The sequence below is a fragment of the Calidris pugnax genome, unplaced genomic scaffold, assembly GCF_001431845.1.
Source record: "Calidris pugnax isolate Ruff unplaced genomic scaffold, ASM143184v1 scaffold135, whole genome shotgun sequence".
Classification (NCBI taxonomy): Eukaryota; Metazoa; Chordata; class Aves; order Charadriiformes; family Scolopacidae; genus Calidris; species Calidris pugnax.
The window spans coordinates 2,851,473-2,870,161 of record NW_015090961.1 but is presented as its reverse complement, the minus strand read 5'-3'; the positions used below and the strand labels follow the sequence as shown (position 1 = coordinate 2,870,161).

Genomic DNA, 18,689 nt, shown 5'->3' with positions numbered 1-18,689 from the left:
CTCCTACAAACCCAAAGGCAAAGTGGAACTTTCCCCCCTGGGACCAAACCCTGCGCGGAGGAGATAAAATATGCAAAATCTGCTCCGCCAAGGTTTGTGGGGGGGGAAAGACAAAAAACCAGTGGGGATGATAAATTTCAGGATGGGGAAGGGTGAGAGTACCGCAGAACTTAAAAAAAGGAGCCCCGCCAGATGCCTTCATTAATTAATTAATTAATCTCACTGTCGCTCTCCGGCATGTTGCAGGAAGAAAACGCTATTAATCTTATCTGTTTGCTGTTCCTCGGCTTTGTGTTTGGCGAAGGCCAGGACAGCCTGACAGTGAGACCACACAGTTTTCCTCCCTGATTCCCTCCTTCCATCCCCCGCGCCCCTCCTCCCGTGGCAGAGCAGATTGATCCACTGTTATCTGATTAGAGAGGAAAGGAGGAGGGAAACCAAAACCCAGGGAAAAAAAAAAAATAATCAGGGTCTAATTTTATTACAGGCACTAACGCAAAGTGTCTTGAGAGCCTTGTGCCATTTATTCCAAGGGAAGTTGGACCAATTAAAAAACCCCCATAAAGCTCATGATCCTAAAAGGCAAAGGGAGCAGGAGAGGCCCAGGGACACCTGTAAACGGGCTGCCTCCATCCTTGGAGATAGCCAGAACACAGCTGGACACGGCCCTGAGCAACGTGCTCCAAATTTGAAGCTAGATCTCACTTTGAAGTTGGCCCTCCTCGGCCCAGAGACCTCCAGAGACTCCTTGCAACCTAAATTATTCTGTGATTCATGGCTCTAAATGTAAAGCTTGATGGTGTTTGCAGGCTCTGTTGTATTTCTGTTCTACCAAGCGAGGTGACTCGCGCGGTCTCTTCTTTGGAAGGAAGAAGCCCAAGGTTTTGCTATCGAACCTCCTGCTACGGAACCCCCCCGACGACCCCTCCTTCAGCCCTGCCTCCCCAAACAAAACGTTGAGCGATTCTTTTCAGCCATGTGGGACCCAATCCTGCAGACAATTTGTGACAAGCATTGCGTTCACTGTTGTGGTTAGATTTGCTGAAGTCTCAAGAATGCCTTGTGGTAGTTCAGAAACATGCCTGGAAGGAAGCATTTGCAAGATCAAACCCTGAGGCCCCCAATTCAGCAAAGCCTCTGAACATGTCTTTGAGGCTCGCTGAATTCTTTGCTGAAGGGGAGTGATTCCCGGGGCTCTAAAGAGCTACATAATACAACAAGAACATCACTGCAAAAATAACACTGTCTGAAATAATTACTTGTTGTCCTACAGGATTATAACATGTGTTAGCCTTGTAAACATGGAAATAAATTACACTTATTTTTCTTTGCTCCTCAAAGAGGGACCCAAGCATTCCGCATTTTCCAAGAAAACACCCCACCAGTCTCAAAGAAGACTTTTCTTGGGGTAAAGGCAGAGGATCCGGTCTGATATTATTAGATTATGGAGAATGCTGAATTTCTGCTCTTTTTAATTATTATTCCTTGTGTAATGTGTACACTTGCTTCCCCAACATCTTTATGTTTTCTAGTGGGATTGTGATGCTTGATGTATTAAACCAGAATACAAGTCTGCGTCTTTCATTTGTCTGAAAGATCACCAGCAGTTTCTCTCTAGCTCTTAATCTCCTAATTCTTGGTGGTCCAGCACCCATAAAAGCCAACAGGGCTTGTTTTGCAGGAATTACCTTCTCCGAACCTTTCCCAGGGACTTGGTGAAGACAGTGTTTGCCCCAAAGCGAGAGCCATGGATCCACCCTCGCAGACCCCGAACACACACCGAGGCCGTTCACCGCCACAGCACCACCACATTAGCACCACCACAACTGTCAAGTCACGCAACAAAACATTTCCAAGGTCTGGGTCCATGCAGCTTTCCACTCGTTCAGTTAATTTGATTCCTCTAAGTGAATCCCCGTGAACGACTAATTTGATTTTACTCGCTTTGTAATCCAGGACCTGCGCAAAACCATCAACTCCCAAAGCCCGTGACAAACAAACAAACTTCTTACCTCTGGAATTCCCCTTGCCTTTTCAACACAAGCAAATCTGAAAAATCACTTCCTCTGTAATGTGTAGAAAGAGCTGTGTGTATGTTTTAGTTGCTTCATTTTCTAATCATATTGCTGTCAGCCAGGCTTTTTCCACGCTTAACCAGCCCTGCTGCTGACACCGGAGATGAAGATGTTTCCAGCGTGACATGGGCTCCTACACTCACCTGGCAGGACACTGTGTGGTCCAAGGCTTAGGACACCCCCTCTCAGTCATGTCCATGGACTTATTTGGCTCATGATGCAGTTCCTGCCCAGCCCACACAACCCTGTTTCCTTAAGAACCGGTGTAGACAGGGGAGGATCTGGGACATCTCCTAACTGAACACTGGGAAGTGGCCAAAGTCCAGACCTGGACCAAGGAGCTCCGACCTGCTGCTGAGCAGGGTGATCCAGATGCAAACACACACAGCTCCAACCCAAAGCCTTGCTGGGACCAGCCTCGCATTACGCCTGACTTTTGGAGAACCTAAAACATTTGCATGAGTGTTTATATCACTTTCAAAATATTATGACTAATATCTTTCAGTGCTTGAGGCTCTAAGGCAGCAAGTAACTTGGAACACAAACGTAACTTCAGGACCACCAATAGTCACAATTAGCCTTGACCATAAACACTCTCAGGTTTCAATACGGCAATTTCCATATGTAAATATGTAAATAAGTACATCACCAAATCAGGCCTCAAGTGCCATAGCGTGGATGCTGAAGTAAAAACGTAGCCCTTAGGAGGAGACAGGCAGTCCTCAGCTTACCACCCCGGGGAAACGTGGTGCCTGTGAGGTCCTTTCTACGTTGCTCCAGGCACAAGAGACAACCGGCCGCTTGCCAAAAAGAGCAACTTTCAGCCCTGCCAACATTAAATGATCTGCTCAGGACTGACGCTGGACTGAGCTGAAGACATGGGACCACTAGATGGGACGGAGTATTTGCTTGGTCAGTCCAGATAAGGAATCTCATATCATCCTTTGGGAAAAAGCTGACCCTTTATAAACATTAACTTGGGTTTCAGCAGCTCTGTGTGTTCCACCCTTCCCCAGACCTCGCTGAGCCCTGGTTGGGAACTGCAACCCCACAAGGGCTACCCCACAGAAGGTGCAGCATAAACTGGTCCCCGTTTCCCTTCTCTGCCCCCAGCATTCCTAGAGAGTTTAATAAATATGTAAAGCTCACAACTGCAGCCCTGCTATCCCCGATAGCTCCAGCATCTTCCGGCCATTGTGCTTACAGGTTTTGCTAATCAGAGCAAACCAGGCTTGCAAATGAAATCTGATTAAGTAGTTTTCACCTCTGAAAAAGGGGATTAGCTAGACCTTTGATCCTCAGATATTGATTTGCAACTCAAAGGAGGTGTGACCTCAGCTGGACTTGCTTCTGGTCTCAGTCCCTTCCCCTTTCACTCCTCCTCCTGTTTACCAGAAAAAAAATCAGTTCATGTCTTCTCACGTAGCCAGATCTAAAGCCTATTGAAGCCAGTGGAAAACCACCCACTGACTTCAATGGGCTTTGGATCAGTCCCACAATGGCTGACTTAGCCTTAAGTCCTAGCCTGTTTCAAAGCCAGCAGAACCAATTTCCCATCCAAATGACCAGAAGCTGGGAAGATATGTTCGCCTTTCAAACCTACAAATTCCACCTTTTTTTCTCTCTTCCATGACAACTCTTCAGCTGAAAATGCTGAAAATACTGTGGATTTTTTGCCTGCACGCTCTGCGTAGGGTTGTTGCCCACCGTGAGCAGAAGGGCTCTGAGCCGGACTTACCGATGCAATTAAAGGATAACTCCTGCAGGCAGAAGAGGGAGCAGCCATCGCCGTTGATCTTATTCATATCATCACATTCTTCCCCCAGGTCTCTGTGGGCAGGGCACACACATGCAAAAAGGAGTCAGATGGCAAACGGCACCGTCCCAATGATTGCTGCAAACCCCTCTGCAGAACCCCACGGCCCCGAAATCCAGCACAGCAGCTTTGTGTGCCGATCTTTAAAATACCTCTCCCTTTCTCCTCCAGCCCTGACTTTCATCATTCCTGGTTCACAAGCTTGCCTGGCCATTCCTCTCCTGCACATGTGGATACCACTTGCTGTTCTCTGATGAGGATATGAGCAACTTCCTTCATAGCTGGTGTGGCTGCAGCTCAGCAGGTGGGGAAAAAGAGAACAGGAATCTCTGAAACTCTTTGTATTAAATCTGGAAGGGCCAGGCTGTGACCCCAGCATGGGAATAACAAGGCATAAAGCCTGGTGCTGGGCTCTTCCAGGTGCCAGCACTGGGAGGAGAACGGTCCACAGGGAGAAGGTGATGTGGGGTGGGGGTCCTGCCTTGCACCAGACCCACGGGTTGCAGCAGCGTGTGGGGAGAAGAGCACGAACCAGCTGAGAAAGGGGCTGCCACAGCTGCAAGTGGGGCCACAATCAACCAAGCTGTGACACAGCCTGGTTCCTGCTCGCTCCTGAGGCAGCTCAGCTATTGTTCGACGCTCGCTGCAAAGCCACAAGTGATGCTTTAGGAATGTGCAAACATAACAGTAGGAGAAAAGTTATGGAAAGCAAAATTAATCTGTCTTTCTCCACCTCCCTCTCCAAGACTGCCCTGGATTCAGATGTCTTTTGGTTGTTCTCTTTGATTTCCCTGCCTGTTGGGCCTCATCCTGCAAACACTTGCTGCCAGGTATCGCATCTGACAGAGCTGTACTATGTGATTCCTCATCATCTTTATTTCAAGAAAATAAAACTGGCTGGATTAAGCACTTGCTTGTTGTTACTTCCATCGTTTAAATAATTAAATTATCTAATGCCAGGAAGCTTGGAAGCAGGTGGCCTTAAGGGCCTACATAGGAAAAGAATAAACCCTAACACAGTTGTGAATGACTGTTTTACATTCTCAGTGGTCTGGGGATTGGCAGCTGGTGAGAAGGAGGAGCTGATTGAGAACATGCATTTCCCAGCACTCCTCCTCAGAGGCCAAATCTATCACCTCCAAATGCATCCCAGCTCCGGTGGTCAGGCAAATACGAGGTTGGACCAGGAACCTGGCCCACCATGTGGCAGGGCCATGTGCGAGGACCTCATGTGTGAGGACAGCATCAAAGGCTGCGTGAATTTTTCCAGCACTTACTTTAGCTCCATATAGGAAATGTCATATACATGAGTAAAGATATGGATACACGAACAAACAGCATAAACAGCGTATAGCGGGCTTTCATATCGATCCCGCTGTCTGGACTCCATTATCTGTATCTCTGTCTGTATCTACTGGTGCCAGGATAGCAGGGCCTAAGTTCCAATTAAATGTCATCATCCTGGTAATCATCAAGCACATGAGTCATTAGCTACAGATGAGAGCCGGCCTAAACCGAGGAGACATCAGAGGTCATCAATTCCTTTCTAAGTCTCAGATTCTGGCTGAGGAGATGTGCTCAGATTTATCTGTTTGCTCTGCTCCAGACTTACTTTTGGATAATCCCGTCTCCGCAGTATCCACTCCCAGAGACGTAGCGCAGCGCGGGGGAAGGCTCGCTCTCCTCCGCCCCGGAGACAACGATGACCTGGTACGTGTACGTGGTGCTGTCGCTCAGTTCCCTGCGGGACAAGAGGAAATATTAAGCCATTGGTACACCAAAGGCAGTAGCAAAGGGCAGGGGAGGAGGTACTGAAATGGGGGCTGGCTGCCAAAAAAGCAAGTTTGAATTCAGTCAGGTCCTCGGAATATTCCCGCCTCGTTTGGATGGGATTAATTTTTGGTTGGGTGTCTTTTTCTTGTGAGCACAGTCAGCGCTTTCCTACGTCCATGCTTGACTGATGCACAGCTCTGGAATGGGTGCAACTCTTGACTATTGGCTGCTAAAAATCATGCAGTTGGGTGTGTTGCTGCTTACACCCATACCCACCCGAGAGACGGCACCAGGGCAGCAGATCAGCCCTCACCACGTGTGGTGGGGAAGGGTAAGAGCATCACCAAGAGTCAACAGCCCGGCAGTATTTGGGAAACCAGCCTGCACTTCACTGGCCTTACCCTGGGACACTCCTGCTCCCATCCCTGCACACTGGGACAGCGTCACCTGCATGTTCGTGCCACAGTTCATTTAAGGAACTTAAAATACTCTGTAAACACCAATTACTTCCTAAGCTCAACCCACCCTCAGCTGGAGCCAGTGGGAATTTGCCTATTGATTTAAGAGAGAATTGGACTGGGGATGTTTCAGTGATAGATAAATGAGTTACCCACTTTGCATATGGGTATTAAACCAGTAGGGTTAAAAAGAAGGTTTCTTCCTCTCCAGGAGAGCACAAAAATTAGGATCCACTCCACAGCACTGGATCAGGGTATTAGCATTGCAACACTCACAGAAAGAATTAGCAAACTATTACATATTTATGCAAAGCCATAATTACCTAAATCACGTGCATCTGTAAATGAGGAATAATTTTTTATACGCAGTACAGAAATCATATAACCCTAATATAAATGTTTAGCTTTTTTACAATGTCTTTTACATTATCAGAACTCAAAACGTTCCACAAAGAAGCTCATTACCATTATCCTCATTGTGCCGATTTGTAAAGCCACGGAGTGGCGAAGGCAAAATGATTTGCTCAAAGTCATCAATCAGGCTAATTGCAGAGCCCCTAACGCAACCCAGCTCCTTCCTAACCCCCGCCGCTCCTCTACTGACTGCGCTTATTGCCCCAATTACTGCCCGTAATATACATGGCTTTTTGTCACAGGAACTTGGTCAAAAAGGATGTATTAATGAGGTGTGTGCTACGAGGTGATCTGTCTGCTCCACGGAGCAACAAAGCCACTGGAGGAGATACCCATGGACTGGAGTTACTGAAATCTTCATCTTTGTGATGAAATAAGCATCTCCTTACAACGTTCATTAAATTAACAAGCACGACTTAAACTCCAACATCAAGTGTTATATTTTACAACAAAGCTGTTTCTAGTGGATAATGTGCCTGCAAAATAACTGCCATTGAGAGAATTGCCCGGGACCAGCACTGGGACTTCATCCCTGGTTATCACCCCTGATGGGGGAGTGAAACTCAAAAAACACCAACGCAACTGGCTTTCTCATTGCTCTGCACCTCAGCCCTGTTGGCAACAGCCTAAAGCTCCCGAGAGCCAACCCCGAGAGCTCACATACCACAAACGACATCTTAATCCACCTACAGATTGGGGAGATACCAACCCAGATACTGGTAAGAGTGTTTATACAATCAAAGTGAAAAATTTCAAACTTCTGCCCTTGGGACCTGTTTAAAACAACTGTTTAAAAAAAAATAATAAAATTATAGGAAGTAACTTAAGTGGCCAAACATACACTGATGGTTTCCTCTAGATTTCACTCCCGGATAAATCCACTTATCAAGACAGGAAGCTTCTGATATATACTGATGAAATCAAAGCAGAGGCAAGCTTTGATTATTAAAGAGCAGTTATTTCTCAAGTTCTTTCTCAAAACCATTCGTAAAATATTTAAGATTAACAAGTATACTTGCAGAAATGTGGATTTTGTCACTGGGGATCTGCTAACCACAAAAAAGGTTCAATTCTTAGAAAAGACTGTTAACAAATGAACAGTTTGGGCAGCTCTAACAGCTACAAAATAAATAAATCCACGCCGCTTCCTGATGCGCTGAGATCACAAGCGCGAGTGCAAAATAGCGCTTCTCAGATTTGGCTTTTTTTTCTGCACTTTCCACCAAGAGCCACAGGTGATGGGCAGGGATTCGGCCAAGAGCAGAAAGTGTGTCTCGGGGAGCGTGTTTTCATGTGTGGGAGTGTTTGTGTGTGCTTGTGTGTACATGTAAGCAATGGGAAAACAGGAAAAGTTCACATTTGTTTATGTACAGGGCGGGAAGTTGGCAGAACATAATGGAAGAAGACATAGTACTAAATTAAGCACGGGAGAGAATATGGTGTTTATGAATTATTAGGTGACTGGAGATGAATGTGTATGTGGGTGAAGAAGACAGAAAACTGGAACTGAAAGTTATTAGGTGGGGAGAACTCTGGCATATTTAACTGTACGGACTGTGAAGGCAAAGCTGGGGTTGGGGAGAGACCCTGCGGCCGTCGGAGGGTGATGGCTGGTGTCGTGGCACTGGGCTTGGGTCTAATCCTGTCACTTGCCGAGCACCAGCGAGGAGAGACCACCAACTGCAGCCTCAAAAATGGAAAGCTCTCGGAGAGGTGATATGCCCTTATAGTTTAGTGACGGGGAAAAAAAAAAGGTCATTTCTTCTCTAAAATAGAGTATGAGCAAAATACCTGACTTCTTACACATCCGTTTAGGTATTTGCACAGCCCTGCATCCCTCACTTCTACACAGCCTGGGTACAAAACAGCTTTTAAGTTATTTATGCTCACAATACCCCATGAGATATGAACGTCATATCCTCATCTTAGGTTAAAATACAGAGAAAAGGAAGACAAATATCGAGAGACGCATGGTCCCTATAAAGCAATGGCAGGAACCAGGGGGCAGCTCTCCAGTCCCACATCGCAGCCGCAGGGCCAATCCTCCCCATCCTCATCCCAGTCCACCTTGAGACAGCCCAGTCGAGAGGGACCTGGAGCTTCACAACCTTCCCCATGCCAGGGATGGCAGAGAAGTCCCAGGGTGTCACCCCCAGGGCAGCACCAACAACCAGCCATGCCCACAGGAGATCAGAAACAGGAGCCCATGTCCTCCAGAGGTACCCTCCAGCATCAAGCAATCAGATGTGCCTCGGCTGGAGCACCACAAAGCCACCTGAGAAACTCAAAACTCAAGCCATGGAGCTTTCAGCTCACCCTGGCCTGGTCCAACTAGAGGCAAAAACCTGATTGCAGCCTATGCCTGGATGTGGGGTTTCACAAAGCTCAACAACTGGAACTTGAGATACTTCTGTCCTCCTGAACTGTTAAATATATCATATCGGCAGCAACTGAGAGCTTTGGCATTCCTTCACAGTACCCACATTTTGGAAATATATAGCTGCTAAAGGGATGATACGGGCAATACTTCGGGCAGTAATCCAGTGCCAGAGTGAGGGAGGAAGGAATGCAGGAAGCAAGAGGGGAAAATAAATGAAAAAAGAATTCATTCTCTCCGATATAGTTATAGGGCTCCAAGGTCGATATTACAGACTGTATCTGGAGATGTCAGCAAGAGAAGCTCTGCTCCAAGTGGTGATAAAAGTGAGCTTTTTGACCATTTATTTTCTCTCCTGCCTTCCCTGGGAGCTGATGGCACACTAACAGCAATAATGTGCTCTTTCCACTCTGCTGTCAGGCAGGTCGGGCACACGCCGGCTTCCTATGACGCTACTTAAGGAAGTGAGACAGAAGAACATCTTTAACATTAAGGATGTGAACAAACACTCCTTTAAATTTATATCTATGGTCTTTTAATGACCTTTTCGAGAACTGAGTAAGCCGCATTGATCGCTGCAGCTTCCGCCCGTGGGGAGGCAGTCTTATTAAAAAGCAATGACTCAAGCCCTCTGCTTAGAGGGGGAATTAGGACGTGCCGTGTGAAATACCATGAGGGCAACTTTCCTGTCTGCTGTGGCGAGTGACGGATCCAGGGTCAGAAATATAAAACCCTCTGAATTCTTTTCCTGTTTTTCCTGGGGAGGCCGGGCAGTTGAGTTAATCTTGCTCTGCGTCCCCCAGGCCAAGGGACCTCTGCTTTCAGTTTGGGTGTTCCTGGTAAAACTTACGGGAAAAATTATACCTCTGGGAAGTTGTTTTCTACTCAGACCAAGGTGGGTTTAAAGGATCATTGAATTTACAGAAGCAACGTGCATGCCCTCGAGTGCCAGCAGAGCTGAGGCTGCCCCAACCACTTCTGTGCTGTGCCCACAGTAGGGCTTCAGCGGCTGAGGACACCCACTCTAGATGCAGTGAAAACATCGAGGGAAAGCAAATATCTCTCTCTACAATACAAGATGCAGTGAAAACATCGAGGGAAAGCAAATCTCTCTCTCTACTACAATGGCATATATGTTTTTCCTGCTACAAATAACAGCAGGGAGGGTTTTTATACAGCAAAGACTTGTTTCCAACAAAATTGAAAATATCCTTAAGGCTGATCCCGTCTTCTGCCCTATGAAAACACAAACGGCCGGAAAGCAATGAAAGCAGACAGCGTTCCTGTTATTTAAGGACAAGGTGATAGAGTCTTAGGCATCCCCAATTAAATTATGGCTGTCACTGGCAATGTCATGCGAAGCAGGCAAATCCCACACCTCAAGTGGCCTCATGAAGGACCCATCTTTCTTTGACCTTAAAAAGACACCAAGCTCTTGAGCCAAAAGACAACATTCCCTGGTAAGCTCCCCGCAGCCCAGAACGAGCCCTGGTCTACCAGCAATGTCCCTATTTCTCTCTAATGCTGTCACCTCTGCTCCTCTTCACCAGCAAGGAAGCCTTGATGGGCAAAAAAGGAAATCTGCTGGCATCAAATAGCAGCGACCCCACATCTTCACTTGTTGCAACATTTTGGATCAGCTGCTTGAGGTGTAGTTGATACAACCACACACGGAAGAGCCGAAGGTCTACACCATCTCCTGTCCCATCCTCTGCAGCCTGGAGCTCTCCAGTCCATCCTCACACGCTGCTCACAGCCACCAGAACACCCAACATCACTTATGGAGGTCCTGAAATACCCCAAATGTCCACTAACTCAGTGAAGCACTGCATGTTAGATGTGTTTAGACCCTCCCAGTGCCGGGCACTGAACCTGGGCTCAATGCTTCTAGATTGAGGAACCCATAATTGCTGCTTAGAGAGTGGGTCATAGAATGGTTTAGGTTAGAAGGGACCATAAAGATCATCCTGTTCCACCCCCCTTCCCTGGGCAGGGACACCTCCCACCAGACCAGGTTGCTCCAAGCCCCCTCCAACCTGGCCTTGAACCCCTCCAGGGATGGGGCAGCCACAGCTTCTCTAGGCAACCTGGGCCAGGCTCTCACCACCCTCACAGCAAAGAATTTTTTCCCCGAGATCTCCCCTCTTTCAGTTTAAAACCGTTCCCCTTTGTCCTATCACTCCCATCCCTGATCAAAAGTCCCTCCCCAGCTCTCCTGGAGCCCCTTTAGGGACTGGAAGGGGCTCTAAGGGCTCCTCAGTGCCTTCTCTTCTCCAGGCTGAACACCCCCAACTCTCTCAGCCTGTCATTGAACTGCGTTGGGTTTTACCTCTCAGCAATGCCACCGGGGTGTCTGCAGGCTCCCCCATCCTCAGGTGCTCCAAAAGCAATTGATAAAGAGTAACTCAGGGATGAGGTCACTTTAGGACAACCCAAATAGACCTGCTCCCCAACTCCCACCATCCTTTTTCCTGCATTGCCATTGACTGTACAAATATGACTGTTTTCTTCTTTCATCTCCTCTCTTGCACGCGCTCCCCCTCGCCTTGCCTTTCGTTCTTTTAATAAAAATGGCATGAGAAGCACGGCAGAAGATAATGAAGAGAATTCCTGCCCGGCTCTGCAGTCGGGAGAGGGGAGGGACGGGATGCTGTAAACAAAACAAGGACGTCAAAAATCCCGAGCTCTTGCGACGGGCTGTTTTTTCAGCTGCGGGTCGATCTCTGGCTGTTTGGATAAGCCCAGCCACATGGCAGGTGCAAAGGCCTCAAAACAAGTCTCCGGCCTCTCTCCCAGCCACCGAGCTGACTCAGAAGACACAAATGCCGAGGAAGTGGCCTTGGAGAGGTTTTTCTCCCTGCCCATGATGAGATAAGTCCCAGCAGGGTCGGTGGATTTGCTCTGTGCCATCCAGCTTTTTTATTATTTATTTGCTTACAAGCAAATTAAAACAGGGTAGTTGAAGTATTAAAGAACACTCATGGGTTGGATGGGAGAGTGGGGACTCTACGGTGGATTTCTGCTCCCAAACCCAGCTTAAACCCAAACTGGGTATTTCTGAGGAAGAAATACCATCAGCAGACCATCTCAGCTGAACACTTGGTGGGGTGCCGTTTGTACCATGAGGTGGCTTTGCTCTCTGAAGCCCCAAGTGTCACCATTCAAAGCAGTGGCACCAAGGCAATGCCCACACTCAACTTTTGCTTCTGACTGTATCAGGAAGGTATTTCTACCAACACCTAAACCAACCACCTTACTCATTCATGCAATACTCTGGCCAGGGGTTGGACTAGATGATCTCCAGAGGTCTCTTCCAACCCTTATCATTCTGTGATTCTGTAATACCACAGAGGCCCCGCATATTTGAGATGAAAGTCAAAGGCTGAGGAATCCAATCTATTAGGAAAAAGGAAATATCCTTTGCTCCATGAAATATTTCTATGAACCAAAGTCACCACCAACTCTCATAATCACCACAAAATCAAAACAGGCAGGCAGTCTCCAGCTCTGCTCTCGCTTACGCTGGTGTAAATCTCAAGTAACTTTAGAGGCTTCAGCAAAACACTGCAGGTTTAAATCACTGCAACTGCTTATGTGTTCCCCCGAGCTGCAAACACCTGCATTTGCTGCTCCGACCAGCTCCCTCCCTGGATGAGATGCCCTGGCACAGGATGACATGTCTGGCTGTAGCACCTCTGCTCTGAAACCCAGCCCCTGTTTAGGACCTTAAACATGTTTGGTTTTGAACATTTCTTCTTTACACAGACTGCTTTCTTCTGTCCTTCGTGCAAGAACCATAAGTTTTTTAAGTGGCAACCATATAGATATACATGCAACTGATTAACTCCAGCAGCCTTTGATATAATCGTCCAAGTATTTGCCCTGGTACCAATTTAAAACACAGTAGCACGTTTAATATAAAACAAAGTTTGCAGCCAAGGCCTTAAAGATATTTCTTGGTTTTTCTCAAAAGAGAAAAAAAATTAAATGTCAAGGCACAGTTTTCTGCTTTCATGTTGAAACAACGACAACAAGAAAAAATATGAATTTTTAAGTTGGATGGTATAAATGGAGGATCTAAATGAGGTTGGGTTACAAATCCTGGGATAAAGTAAATCCTGGAGGCCCAGGGCCTCACATGGGTGTTTGTCCTAGACAGGCAATTTCACGGCAGCTCACAGGTTAAGTGTGGGAGCACCTGGTTGCTATTAGGAGCAGGGAAGGAGGGGAAAAATCTGTCGTGTTTGCTTCTCCACCGCTGCCATCAGACCCCAGGCTGAGACGGGGCGCTCCTCAACATGAAGCTCAGATGTGGCCACCACAGGAGGGAAGGCTGTTACGTTGTGATCTGGGACATGAAATGCAGAAAGGCCCATTCCCGACCGGTGGAAGCCAGAATTTCTCTGTTGATTTCAAGGGAACGGTGCCAGTATCCACCACCTGAGGACAGTGCTCTGGTGCACCAGCCAGGCAGGGTTAGTAACACAACCAGCAGGCAGGTTAGGACAGGTTAATTGCTCCAAAGGCCATCATCGTCACCGGCAAACCTTTGCCTGTTGCATCGTGCCTCTGGATGAGCACTGCCCGATTGATTACTCACACCACTAACGACATCCTGGTTGTGCTGGGGCTTCTCCATGCAGGACCATCAGTGGCACCATCCACGCAGGCTCCAGTGCTGGTTTGGATGACACCGCAGGAGAAATGCCTGACACAAACCCTGCATGGGATCTGGGACACCACCAACCATCTCCCAGCTTTCCCGTGGTGACTATTCATCGCTGGGGCTGGGAGCATTTCGGCTGGTACCCTCTTTGCCAGGCTTGGCTCTCCCTGCGGGCAGAAGGCTCTTCCCAATTTAGGGTCATCAACTTGGCAGAATAACGTTCTTCAGCTTCTCTGAATCCAGACGTGACCTCTAGGATTTCCTTTCAACAGGCCGGAGCCAAAACTAAATTTTCAGAACTTAATACCCTCCCGTTTCCATGTAATCCCACCAAAATGGTAAACAGAGCCATGGGAGCAGCCGCTCGCGGTGCCTGATCCAAAGGCTCCTGAAGCCAGTGGAAGTTATTATGTGCATTTGCAGTAGGGCTTAGATCGGGCCCCAAGCGAACACAGATGTTTGCAGTTTTCTCTGGTTTCACCTCCAACATCCATCCATCCCTCCTCGCCCAAACCCCGCTCCGGAGGGTGAGGGCGCGGGGGCTGTGGCACGGGAGGAGGGAGGGAGGGAGGGAGCCCCCATGGATGTTGTGCATTTTGGGGCTGAGACACGTATGTGCTGTCACGCACGCCGCAGAGCCCAGCACAGCGCCATGGGCGAGGAGATGAGGTGACTATTCCAAAGGAACATTTTGTCATTTCCCTCCTTAGGGGCTCTGTGTTTTGCCTTAAGCCACTTCAGATTATGAGAAATCCTACTAGCTGGTCTCCAGTGGGATCTTTAATGGTTTAATAACTGAACATTACTGAACATATTTCCACTAGCCTCCTTCTAAAATCCCATCATGAGCTAATTTCCTCTATTGTCATTACATCTGCAACTGGTCTTACATTTTAAAAAAATCTGTACCACTGTGAATAAATGATCTGGTTTTACTGCACTGAGCTCTCAGGGCCAGTATTTTTAGTAGTGGCTGATAATTGGGGGTGTCCAATTCCAGGCGCCCTCTCTGGGGTCCAATTTGCAGCGAAGAACGAGCTTTATTTCCACCTTGCCCTTCCCATCACAAAAAAAAAGCTCCAGGAAAATGCTGGAATTGGGGCATCAGCACAGAGATGCCCCATGTCAGTGTATATTTAAGAAGATCCCGGCCAGGATGACCAAGTCTGGATGAAGCCATCCCACAATGGACGGGTGCCATGAGATGCTACACCTAAAAAGCTTCTGTCTTGTCTCTCGTTGCATCCAACGAGGTCCTGAGGACAGCACAGGGATTTCAGGGCTACTGCAGGGTTGCTTTCAAAGACCTGCCTGTTTGAGCACAGCTCCAATTTTTATCAGAGACTTGGAATTTATTTCCGAGGAAAGTATATTAAAATAAAATGCCCAGGAAATGATCAGGTCAATAGGTTCAGTAAAAGTAGCCGAAAAAAGCTGTACTGGCTCACACTGCTGATAAAAAGGTAGGTAACACATTTCTGCTTCTTCTGCGGTATTTGAGGCTCACTCCAAGTTTTACAAGAGGGTTATTTTTAAATTGTTGCATAACACATGTCTGTCCAATATTTCTTTCCTCAATCAAGCAAAGAAAATGCATTTGTTATTCCTGGGAGATTTCTGGTGCTTCTTATCTTATTTAGAGCCCAAAATAAAGATGCACACAAGAAGGCAAACATCAGAGAGAAATTATTATCCATGAGATAATGCACAGCCTAATTTACCACATATCTTAGACTGTTTCACCTGCAATAAATTATTTTGCCCAGCAGGAAAAGTCCCGTTTGACCTTCATTTTTTTTTTATTTTTTTTAAATCCTGCAGCTGAAAACTCTGCTACAACTCCTAGGTCGCGAGTTCAAATTCCACGCTGGCTGGGAGTGATTAAATATATCAATTTCTAATAGTATCTATTTGGTTAATAATAGGGCAGCAGTTAAAGCTCACTTTTTCAGGGACACTCACACATGGCTACGTTGTAGTCTCTGGGTCTGATCTCTCTGTGCATCGCCCAAGAGGTGCATTGGGGATGTGAATCCAGCGTGGTCCCTGGGGAGCCCCTGGCTGGGGCAGAGCTGATCCCAAAACACAGTGTCATTCCCCCAAAGGGCCAGTCCCTCTTTCCTGGCTCTCCCCATGCTCTCCAGTCATTTCTTTGAGAGAGATGGGTTCGATCAGAGCAATCCCACCCTTCCAAGTTACACTAAAGCTGAAAAAATTCCTCTGGGCTGCCCTGCCTCGGGATCACAAGCCCATAAAGATACAAACCTGCCCCTACTACCTTTTTCTTGCATCATGTGCGGCCGAGCCAGAACAGGAGCTACGGATTGTGTGGAGTGCCAGCTATAGTTACAGCCTTACATAAGAAACCGCAACAGCGAAGAATCACACATCTATCACTACAGCTGGCACCAAATGGCAGCTTCGCACAGGCTTAGCAGAAAAGCTGCCTACTGTATGGGCACGGACCCGCAAATTGTTCTTTCTCTTCTCCGGGGCAGGGTGAAGGCAATTTGGCAGAGGGTTGGTAAAGGGAAAAAAAAAATTGCTCTACCGGTTCTGTGTGTGGGGTCAGGAAGCAGGTTTTATTCTTTCGCAAAGACAACCTGGCACCTTGAAGGAAGAAAGCAAGAAAGAAGGAAAGCCATCAGGACGTGGCTTCCAGGTGTCAAGGCCCATCAGCCAGGAGGGGATGGACAACCCCCGAGAGCAGCGGCGCTGCCGGCCTCTACCATGTCACTGGGAGCTTTTGGAAAGAAGGCACCTGGTGTATTTCTGCTGTAAAAGGCCCAGCATGCTACTGGCAGCTATAAATAATAACAACCGCTACCTCAGTATTTAGCAGCACAACATATGTGAAGGAAAGATGTGGGAACAGGAGATGGAGAAGCAGTTTTCCTCCTCCTGGCTGAGCGAGCTCTCGGTGTAGAGCAGGGGTCCATGCTCCTACCCAGCACAGGGAGCAGAATCCATCGTCCCTCCTGTCCCCCTGCCCAGTCCCAGCTCCCCACTGCTGGCCAGAGGTGAGGTCACACTGTTTGAGAAAGGGAAGAACTTGCCTTTACTGGAAAGAGTCCAACGTAGGGTAACTAAGATGATTAAGGGATTGGAGCATCTCCCTTACAAGGAAAGGCTGAGAGAGCTGGGGCTCTTTAGCCTGGAGAAGAGAAGGCTGAGGGGAGACCTTCTTCATGCTTCCAAGTATCTAAAGGGTGGGTTGAAGGAGGATGGAGCCGGACTCTTTTCAGTGGTTCCCAGTGACAGGACGAGGGGCAATGGGACCAAGCTGGACCATGGGAAGTTCCACTCCAATCTGAGGAAGAACTTCTTTCTGGGGAGGGTGGCAGAGCCCTAGAACAGGCTGCCCAGGGAGGGTGTGGAGTCCCCTTCTCTGGAGATCTTCAAGCCCTGCTTGGATGCTCCTGAGTGATGTGCTCTGGGCAACCCTGCTTTGGCAGGAGAGTTGGACTGGATTGTCTCTAGAGGTCCCTTCCAACTCTGACAATTCTGTGATTCCCCAGATACTGGCAATGAAGATGCTGCTGGATGGAGAACCCTCCATCCCACCAGGACCTTGCCTCCGTTAGGGGCAGACAAGCCTATGACCAGTTTCCTGCTCTTGGAAGGGAAGGTGTGGGACAGGCAATCGTCCTATATTTCTCTGTTCTTTCACCATAGGAAGTTTCCAGGTTCCTTAAGCAGAAAGAGGGCAATCAATGCTGGCTGCATGAGGAAGGCGCTGATGACACAATCAAGGCCAGAGAGGGCCTTGGAGGGGCGTGAAGATGGAGGATGCTTGCTATGGATCATCAGCACCTCTCCTCAGCTCCGGGGCTGCTGCCATGTCCTACACCAGCTGACGATTAAACTTTGCCAAAACTGACCACAGGCAGCTCTGATAGACTCAAAGCTCTTCACTGACACATGGAAGCTTTCAGACAGTGAAATCCACTAATCCAGCTGGGAAACTGGGGTCAGGGAGGACCAGCTGAAACATTTACTCCTTAATGCAAGGACTCTGGGTGAACAACTAGGCAAGAACTAGCAGTGCTAGTACTGGAACTGGAAATTATAGGGGTAAGAGAAACCTGGTGGGACAGAGGGGTGTTTGCTTCTTGGGAAAGCTCAAAATAGCAGCTGCGGTCCACGCAGCTCTGCTAATTAATGATAGGGAACCTCTTAGGAATGAGCAAGAAAGCCTGAATAGGAGTAAATCTGTTCACGTTGAAGCTTGCTAATAGTGTTTTTACTGGAAATGAGCTGTAAACTTTCATATGGATTCAGATAGGGATCTCCAATATATTATCAGAGAGAGAAATAATATGGAGAATTGTGTAATTATGGGAAAGAAACCTCCTAGATGCAGCCTAGAGAAGAAAGGCTTCCAATAACGGCAGGTCTCCGGTACTGCTAGGAGTAAGAGCAGGCATCAAGTACTCAGGGACTCAACAAGAGATGACACTATTTTGCACTTATTTCTAGGAGCTGCAATAGGTTGGATTGAAAGAGAAATCTGAATGGAAATGGAATTCTGTCTTTCACTTTGAGGTTAACTATGAAACCTTTCCTGCAAAGAAAGATCCAACCCCCAAAAGTCCAACTATCCACAGACAATACAGAATTAGTAAACAGGCTCAGTGAACGCAGAGAAAGATGGAGTTACAATCTAAAAATGACTGATTTACAGGAGTGGATGTCTCGAAAAGGTGTATAAGTTGATATAAGACAATATTATGCACGTAGGACCAAGAAATTCAGAATAATTGGGAGCTTTTCATGGCAAGCGAGAAGGAAAGAAGCAGTTGGTTGTATTTACTCAATTGCAAGACAACTATGAAGCATCAGTGGGACGTATCCACAAGAGAGGCATATGAGGTCCTTGCCACATCAAGGGAAGGCATTTCCAGGGTAGCTGGGTAAGTATTCGTGCACATGGACATCTGGAATACCGTACAGAGTCCTAAAGCTTGTTGGGAATCCAGATGTGTAGCATGCCGATATCACATGGACAACCTAGCAGCTCTTGCAGATAAATCTGGGCACGTAAAGTGCTTTCTTAACATTTCAGTCCTATCTTAGATACTCCCCGGTATTTCCTGGCATATCAAGAGAG

The 18,689-nt window shown here is 47.5% G+C and overlaps 1 protein-coding gene across 1 annotated transcript in view; it reads right to left on the bottom strand.

Annotated features, from left to right (window-relative positions):
* PAPPA (pregnancy-associated plasma protein A, pappalysin 1) overlaps positions 1 to 18,689 on the bottom strand; it is a 194,612-nt gene that overhangs the window by 90,870 nt on the left and 85,053 nt on the right. Inside the window, exons 8-9 of the mRNA XM_014952304.1 lie at positions 5,504 to 5,632; positions 3,814 to 3,905 (exon numbers count right to left, since the gene is read on the bottom strand). Of these exons, the coding sequence (XP_014807790.1) occupies positions 3,814 to 3,905; positions 5,504 to 5,632 (221 nt within the window). The remainder of the gene's footprint in view (positions 1 to 3,813; positions 3,906 to 5,503; positions 5,633 to 18,689) is intronic.